At 40.3% G+C, this 9401-nt stretch overlaps 2 protein-coding genes across 2 annotated transcripts; both read right to left on the reverse strand.

Moving 5' to 3' along the window:
• Positions 1-153: 153 nt before the first annotated feature.
• LOC137746768 (aminopeptidase P1) lies at positions 154-6014 on the reverse strand. The gene is made up of 16 exons (XM_068486773.2): positions 5742-6014; positions 5445-5508; positions 5191-5330; positions 4738-5022; positions 4520-4642; positions 3902-4177; positions 3703-3789; positions 3471-3538; positions 3110-3176; positions 2670-2804; positions 2463-2543; positions 1772-1826; positions 1573-1677; positions 1395-1466; positions 834-958; positions 154-482 (listed from the first exon to the last, which is right to left on the reverse strand). The coding sequence occupies exons 1-16, from the start codon at positions 5832-5834 to the stop codon at positions 321-323; spliced, it is 1938 nt and encodes a 645-aa protein (XP_068342874.2). The 5' UTR covers positions 5835-6014; the 3' UTR covers positions 154-320.
• Positions 6015-6885: 871 nt separating this feature from the next.
• LOC137747704 (putative NAD(P)H dehydrogenase (quinone) FQR1-like 2) lies at positions 6886-8756 on the reverse strand. Its single transcript, XM_068487864.2, has 2 exons — positions 8019-8756; positions 6886-7379 (listed from the first exon to the last, which is right to left on the reverse strand). The coding sequence occupies exons 1-2, from the start codon at positions 8579-8581 to the stop codon at positions 7157-7159; spliced, it is 786 nt and encodes a 261-aa protein (XP_068343965.2). The 5' UTR covers positions 8582-8756; the 3' UTR covers positions 6886-7156.
• Positions 8757-9401: the final 645 nt, after the last annotated feature.

Here is a 9401-nt window from a genome sequence, read left to right on the forward strand (position 1 = left end):
TTGAGACTGCGTGCAGATAGGGCTTGAGGCATGCACAAATAACGAATCGTAAAGGCTAACAGTCCAGAGAATCGAATCATCGGTGTCATAGGTCCGATTTCTCGGTAACATTGCATGGTAGGAATGCATTATCGATGTTTAAACAACGAAGACTTCGAAAAAAAGGTAGCAAGTTTCCAAATAAACGATCATAAAAACAGATGGCACACGAGATACTACTGATCTCGAGATACAATATACATTTTTATTCATTACTGAGTCAATATGCACATTCAGAAAGCTCGCTTTTCTCTCGGAGAGAAGCGAAGGAGGGATGCAGCTCACGCGCTTATGGGTTCAGTGGCTTTTTTCAGCCATGCCTTCTCAGATTCATCCAAGTATGGAGCCAGAATGTCCCTACATTTGGAATGGTAGGTGTTGAGCCATTCCAGTTCTTCAGGTACTAAAAGACTCAAGTCGATCAACTTTCTCTGGTATGGTGCCTGGTAAGAGAATAAAACCGAGAAAATTTTAGATCAGCTCCACCACCTGTGTTCTTTCTGGAAAATTCCACAATATCGATTTGGAAATTGATCAACCCAGTATAAGTCTCTGTCGTTTCTGGACAATTACACGATATCTTGCTCTATAATCGATAAATTGAGGGAGAAAGTGTTGTGGTAACATAAATGCCAGGCCGCTGTGCGACTAAGTTAACTCGTGTCCAAATTAAGTTCATGTCCAATGTTTTATGTGCAAGTCATTTGATCCAATCGAAAAGAAAAAGAAAAGTCACGCATAGCATGGAAATCGAACTATTTAATGGTAAGGAAAGTAGCAAATTGGGCACTTACCCATGTTATATGCTCAAATTGCAAGTAACCCTTGTCACCAAAGTTGAACTTTGTATCAGCTTCGTTGATTACAAGCACGTTCTCCAATCTTATACCAAATTTCCCGTCCTCGTAGTATCCAGGTTCTGAAAAGTGCAGTTCTACAGTCAGTCTAAAGGGTACTTACAAGTCACATAGTCCCATTCAAGAAGCTACTAACAACTCCCATTCGTTGACACTCAAAACAATTCATAGATGCATGCCCTAACCAAGTATGACTAATAAGTTGTCAGCATGAGCAATGCATGAACAATAAAAAATTCAAGAAACATGATTACTTGAGCACAGATTCTAAAGACAACGAGAAAGGGAGAACCTCCCACAATATCGATCAATCATTATGCATGAACTACAACATAAGATAAGAGATAGTCAACATAAGATACAATATCAATCATGATTCCTGATGCGTGGCTATCCTCCAGTATGTGGGATTGAATTCTTTGTTGAGTTTGAGAAAGGTTTTATACAAGTGTAAAACAAAATAAATAATAATGAGTAATTGTATACTCTGATACTAACCATCTGTTACAGTCATGGAAACTTGCAGTGGGACATTTCGAGCATGTGGTCTGAAACTAATTAAATGTGGACCTGCTCAACCAGTGCAAATGGAAGGAAGAATCGAAAATTCATTAATAAGCTCAAATTAAACACTACATTGGAGAGTAAAGAATGAGCAGTTCTCGTTAATATTTACCTTCATGAACATTTAGATAAGACCCAACCCCATGACCAGTACCATGTCGATAATCAAGACCACTCTTCCACAAAGGAACTCGAGCAAGAATGTCGAGCGCATTTCCTGTAAAAAGTTAACGACGAAAATGTATTCAACTAAGACATGCTTACACTTGAAAAATCTGATTAAAAAAGAAAAAAAGACAAGCATGAAATACCATTGGTTCCATTAGGAAATCGAGCATTCCCGAGACCTATATGACCCTTGAGGACCTGCACAATATGCAGCACATCACGCTACTTCATATAACCCTAAAATGAGGATTGGCTTGAAGGAATTTTGGGATAACAGTCTACGTATGTAGGACATAAAGGACTCAACTGTTGTGGATCTAAATTATGTAATGCAGAGAGTAAAAATTAAGAACATGAAAATAATGAAATCCCATTGTGAATCTAAATTCATTTAACTCGTTCATTATCAGTTAAATCTAAGGGTCCATTTTGATGGATGGATATAACATGGGGATTTGGAATTGAGTTTCTAGCGTAAAAGGCTAATGTAGATAGTACTGCTTCATTTGTGGTTATTTTATGCCATGGTAAACTGAAATCTTTTCAATAGTAGTAATAAGCTTGAGGAAGGCAGTGTAAATAATGAGTCAAAAACTACAAAATGTTCGTAGCAGTAGTATACGTTGAACGGTGATGAAGGTCAGTGGGAGTGGATACAAGGGCTACGGTGGTTATAAACTGTAGGTGTGGTGACAATGGATCATGAGTAACAGAATACAGGGATGAATAGGTACAAGATTTTGGCAATTCAAAGCATAACAAAACAGAGTTAGAACAACAGTGTTCAAATTAGGATGAGTTCAACAACCAAATAACAAAACAAAAAGAACTTACTGCCGTATAGCATGCTTTCTCATGAGCTGAAGGTTTTCCAAAATGAACCGTCCGTGTTATGTCAGTTGTTCCATCAAGATACTGCAACCATGTCATCAACATTACCAATTGAAAGAACAGAAGCATCATGAGTAAGTGAGCATGCTAGAACATAAATGCATGAAATTGGTTGGCAATTTTTTTTCAGCCAAATGAAAGTTGACAAACCTGTGCCCCAGAGTCAAAAAGATAGATGCTGTCTGGATCAAACTCAGCACAAGTTTCTGCTTCCGGTGAATAATGAATGATTGCCGCATTTGGGCCAACAGACGAAATAGTCGGGAAACTCAAACCTCTAAAGTTCTGCAAATATAACAGAAAAAGAAATTCCTATCATGTAAAGCAAACTAAACATGCATGGAGGTAGATAAGCATACAAGTAAACATCTGAGAATAAATTGAACTGCATATTTCATTTTTCTGTAACCGCTTGTTGCAAATATTCTGAGGTGTGGAAGAGAAAAAGTTTTACAGTCAGAACCATGACTGCAAATATACCAAATAGAAAGAACACAGGATCAAGAAATATATATGAGGGGTCAGCACATTTGCATCAAAGGAATTTCGCTACTATCATGTTGGATTTTTGTATTAAAAGTTCACACTACCTCTTTTGATGCTCGAAAGCCCTCCAGCTTATCACTTACAGTCACCTCGGTTAGCTTTGCAGTTCTCCTGTCATAGTTCATTCAATTCAATCAACACATGAACATATAATAGAATTAAAAAAATGGTGGCACCCAGCACATATTCAGCAATCAAAACATTAAATTAAGCATAGAACAGTATAAGGCATCAACTGTACGAAAGTTCAAAGAATGGATGATCACTAACTGCAATTGGACAAAAACAGTTCTTTGTGTGATTTTCACATCTTACTTACACATAAAACGTTTCTATATCAAGATCATGATGCATCTCATCCACATGGTGAGAGGTATGAAATTCAACAAGGAAACTCAAACTTACGTTTGGTTTTTCTTATCTGTTGCCTCCCCCTCCAAAAAGAAGCCGGAAGCCCCATATATCTCCTGCGCCTGCATTTTTTTCATACAAGATCAAGCATTAGTTCAGGCCTTTCATATTGTTGCAAATCTAGGGAACTAAACGCATCAAAATCTGGAAAACATATAGGAAATCAGAAAATAATATTGTTTAGAACATTTAAAGATATTAAGATACCATAGGTGTCACAATTTACCTGCTTATCCAACCACACAAGATATTGCACAACAGCTACTCCATCTCGGATATGAGCTTTCCTTAACCCTTCCAACTCGACCGGGTTCTAAGATTTTAGAGCAATCAGTTGACAAGAAAAAATGAATTGAATAAAATCACTGGCACAACCATCAGAAACAATATGCTATCTCCATAAGATAGGAAGTGTAGCATGCTACCTTTAGAGCTTTTGCTAGGGCCAAAGGCGACGGCTGCAAGATAACTTTTTCGGGGTTTAGTCTTGAATACAAAGCATAACAGCATGAACCAGGGTCAGCCCATATGAGGTCATTATCTGTTTCTTCTGCTTTGTTTCCACCATTAGGCTTTTCAGCTTCGGTTCCTTTAACTGTACATGAAGGTTTGAGCTGATTAGATGCAAGCAAGGCAACATCTGAGCTCACTGATTTATAGTCCCGAACTTCGATGCCATTTTCTTCCAAGTAAGAGTTTACCTGCATATCGAGTGAATTTGTCAGATGTGTCTACTAAACCGATTATCTGCTCATGCTCACTCTTGCATTATAACATGGAAAAAAGGACATATGAAACAAGAAATGGAGGACATCGTAATTTAGTCCAAAGGGTATAATCACTGTTATCAGTAATCGGACACACAAATTGGTGAAGGCTAATAGTAAATACATCTATTAATACTGGTGGCTTGACAACTTCAAGCAATACTCACTGTCTTAAGAAGGTTGCTTAATAAGATTTAAGATTAAGATTAAGATGGTGATGTGTGTATTATGTATGATAATAATGTTAACTGTGTATGATACAATGATTTAACTAACCTCAGAGGAAACCTTCCTTTTGTCCACATAAAGGAAAGCCGAGTTGGATGTCATGATAGCAAATGCATGAACAACTGGATTGTAGGCAACATCAGTGCCCCGAATATTATACAACCAAGCAACCTGCAGAATAGCAATTAAATCGTGATACCGAATGACAAATTCAAAATAGAGTAAAAGTACGAGGCCACTTGAAGCAACACACCGAACCAACTAACCTCATCAAGCGCTGAGATGATTATACCACGAGCATTCTCTCGTACGATTTTTTCTGTTAAATACTTCAACTTATCCGCAACAGAACGACCAGCATATTCCAAAGGATGTACAATGACGGGATTAATTTCTGTGGGAGGCTGATTTTTCCAAACTTCGTCTACCAAATTTGTGGAAGTCTGAACCAACTTCTGTCGTTTCTTGGCAAAGGCACGCTCCCATAATTGCGCGGTGTTTATTGACACGCACCAAGGATCAATACCAATGGCTGAATCTTGAGGTAGATTCTAATGAAAACAAATCACAAAATTCACTTAATACAGAGTCCAATATGAATGCATAAAGTCGCTGAAACTCGTAATTTAATGTCAATGCCGATGCAAAAAGGTTAAAGGCTACGGAATATACAACATTGAAAATAATCGTAGGATTTACTCAAAGAAGCAGTGACTCACATCTGCCATCCAGACATCGACGGTCGGGTCTTCTCCCATTCGCATAAGCTGCCACTGGTCACTGAGTTCTTGCGTTGCCTGCAAAAAGTACCGACCATCCGTCCATAGCCGTGCTTCGTTCTTTGTTATTAATGCCAGACCTGAACAAAATTCAACACAGAAGTTCAGCACGACAACATTAAAAGCTTCAAAATTCAACTGAAAGCAATCAAAATTTAAACAGCAACATCCTCAAACAACAGGACAATACTAACCAGCACTCCCGGTGAAGCCGGAAACGAACTCACGCCGTTTGTCTCGTTCCGAAACATACTCACTCTGCAATTACAACATAAAATCCCAACACAAAAATCACTCCCAACATCCTTAAAAAGAAATAATAATAATAATAAAAAACACAGAATTTACAAATTACAATCGAAAAGTTCCAATCTTGATCCAGGAACAGAAAACATGAGTAAAATCGAAAATTTGCGGATACAAGATTTAATGGAAACAACGTTAATATCGAGTGACAGGGGCACAATTGAAATTGACAGATTGAGACAGACCTGGTGATAATCTTCGGAAGGAACGACCAAGGCGTCGAGAGGCGGAGAGTGGGACGCCATTAGAGACCTCAGAGCACTGAGAGTGTCCGCCATATCTGCTTTTCGGCGACGAACTTGGAATCGTCGAAGAAACGAGGAGAGAGTGAAAGCGAGAGTGAATTGAATGCGAGAGTGAATGTGAATATATGTAAGCTTCACAAGCAAAAGCTTCCGACTTTAAAACGATATAATTCGTTTGAGTGTGTGTTGTGAGTTTCCGGAAATGTCCTTGTCGCTTCCCCATCGGTCGTTGAAAATTAATAATTATACATTGTTTTGTCGCTAGGGGTGGGGTTAAACATGTCATTACGTGGAAAAAGCTTGCGTAAAACTACATTATTCGCTCTAGTGGTTATATTCGCTTGAGTTTGACGCAGGAATTGGAATCCTGGTTGGAAAGATACAAGAAATTTCCACAAAATTACTATTTCTGTTTTTTTATCGGAGAATATTTAATCTAATCGAAATTACAAGGAAAAAGTATCGAATTTTACAGGTAAGGAATTGCATTGTTTAAGCCAACTTCATTACTACTAGGTTATCAATAAAGTTAGAACCAACGTATTTTGATCAACTATCTTAAAGTACACTACTGAACTAGGTTAGATTATATCGTTGCTAAGGTTTTGGTATTGTGCCAAAGGTCGAGCTTGTATTGTGTTTGGTGCCCTACCCAATACCAAGATAGAAGTCGCATTGTACTATTTTTTTATATTATATTTTCTTGAGAGGACGTTCGCTCTTTATCATAGAGATGACACGGCAATGACACGGTGTGCTTTGCTCGATCAGGAGTGGCCTACATAGACTTTTGTTGGTCGATTGCCCGAGACATGGGACATGGAAATGCGCAGGCAGTTGATAGAGTATCATATCTGCATCTGCTGTCATCAACTGCAGATGTCTATGCCATCTTTGTCCGAAAATCGAATAACGACTTGCACTTATCCGACGCAGTCATCGTTAGATTTTCTCTACACCAAGAACATCCCACATTGATGATTGCTAAAGGGTGCAGATTGCAGACGTTACGCAAGAAAAGTTAACTGCTTTTTCACTGCAATATTACTTCTACTCGAACAGTATTCAACGATTCATCATCACGGATAGTAAAGAAAACGAACTTTATTGATATATCAAGTTCTAACTGAATTACATGTTTTCGAAATGGAAGTATAAAAAATGACACACCCAACACATTCACAAATTATTTGACAGAATCAGGCAGAACAAATCTAAAACCTTTACAGTGTTTTCTGAACAGAAAAGAACTCAGAAATGAGAGAAAATAAAGAACAATCGCAGAAGGAATACATTCAGATGGACAAACAGAAACGAAAATGATAGCGGAGAATGATACTAGGTCTGGAAATCGTTTATGCAAGCTTCTTGACTACTGATGCCATATACTTCCCCTGATGCTCCGCAAGGGCCAACTCAGTTTCACTTGGCCCTCTTGTGCCGTCGCCAGCAAAGACACCGGCACCATATGGAGAACCCCCTCGTACAGAGTCCATCTTAAACATGCCAGCTCCAAAAGTATACCCAACAGGAACAAACAGCATTCCATGGTGTGCTAACTGGGTGATTGCCGTCCATCTGCAATAAATAAAAGAACACAAGTCTCACTAAATTTTCTCATCAATTTACATCAACCTTTCGAGGCTTTCATCCAAAACCATAGCAGTAACTTTATCCGAATGATGGATGCGATACTAATATACCAAGGATAAGAAGTTACAAGGTGCTTCTGATTCAGATTGTTTGAGACAGACTACACAAAACGAAGATAATCATACACAATCTTTGTGCAACCTAGAGTGTGTCAATTTCCTCTAAAACATATTTGCCAGTTCAACCTGATAAATTTACGCACGTTAATCCTGAAACACAAGGACATGCCATTTCTTCAAATGCATATTGGAAAGATTGCTACCTTAAAAACCAAATCTTTACTAATCCGATTTCGAATTAAACAATAATCTCACAAACTCAAAAACTACCATCCATAATACTTGAAAATTTCATGTCAATTTCGCAGCAAAAACCCGATGAACCTTCATTTGGCCAACAATAATCTCCATTAATCTTCACAAATTATCAATTAAGAAGCATAAAAACCCAATTTTGCAAACCATATAAGAAAACCAACCAAACAATTCAGTTCCCAATTCAAATTCATAACTTCTTGAATTAAAAAGAACCAAGTTAGAATTGAGAAATGCTGCAAAAGCTTACAGAGTGGTTTCTTGGCCGCCGCCTTGAGTCCCGGTACTGACAAAAAACCCACCAGGCTTCCCAGCCAGGCTCTGCTCCTTCCACAGCTGCCCCGTCGAGTCGAAAAACGCCTTCATCTGCGCCGCCATGCTCCCGAACCTCGTCGGAAACCCAAACAAAACCCCGTCCGCAGCCACCAACTCCGCCGCAGAAATCTCTGGAATTTCAGGGTCCTTCGGCGGCGCCTTCATAGCCTCCAAAACCTCAGCCGGCAGGGTCTCGGGCACCCGGTACAGCACCCCCTCCGCCCCCTCCACGCCGTCAACCCCCTTCTTCATCCGCCGCGCCAGCCCCTCCACGTGCCCGTACATCGAGTAGAACACTATGAATATCCTCAATTTCGGAACCCGGTCGGGATTCGGTTGTGACTGGGCGACGACAACGTCGTCATTTGGCTTGGGAGCGGAATTCGGATTGCCATCAGTGGAAATCGGCGCCGCGGAGGCATGGCTGGCGGCGTCGGGATTTCTGGCGCCGGAGGGGACTTTCTTCTTGCTTGGGAAGCAGCCCCCGCCTTTCCCCATCGAGAATAACGATATTCCTCAACGCGGATAAGAGGTATTAGCACCGGAATCCAAACACCGGATTTGACTTTTTGAGCCTTTCAGTTGGGGCGCAGAGTCCAGAGCTTCGTTTGTTCCAAGCTGTAAAGCCGGCCAACTTCAGGATTCTTGTACTTGGATGCAGTCCAATCACTATATGTATCTACGTGTATACTGAATAAATTGTGCTCTGAAAAGACACGTGTCGAGTTGGGGACAAAATGGCGTCTCGTATATTTTTCATGAAATTTTCTAGACCGAACTTTGGAGAATTTATTGGAGGCAGATGTCTGCCTTCCTATTTGAGTGTTCTTCCCATCCCTTTATATTTTTGTTGACCCTAATAATTACAAAACCTACGTGGCGCGCAGGCCGAGCAACTAGTAAGCTAACTACGTCCTTCGGTTGAATGCGGGGCGTGCCAACTCGTCGGCCGAGCTCGGCCGAGGAGTACAATTTGTTGATGTCGCTTGGAGCGCGTCGTTGACTTCTGTATCTTGCGATTGCGACCGAGGAAGGAACGCTCTCGGTCTCTGAGTTCTACAGCCTGAAGACAAGGCTGCCAATTCTGCGGAGTTCAATAATCGTCGGAGCCCGATTCGGTCACCGTGATTATATTCGTGAGAGTATAAGCACGTCGAATCGAGACCAAGGTGTATGGGCACAGGTACTCGAACGTGATGTATGTCTTGATGGTAAACGTAGTTCGGCCGTCGGAATGCCGAACCCTGAAACCTACTTGCGAGTATCCAATCATAAAACCACTCGGCGTCCTGTACGCCGAGCAATGCGATTCGTAACA

Source organism: Pyrus communis, chromosome 2, assembly GCF_041283825.1.
Source record: "Pyrus communis isolate YQ-2024b chromosome 2, ASM4128382v1, whole genome shotgun sequence".
Taxonomy (NCBI): Eukaryota; Viridiplantae; Streptophyta; class Magnoliopsida; order Rosales; family Rosaceae; genus Pyrus; species Pyrus communis.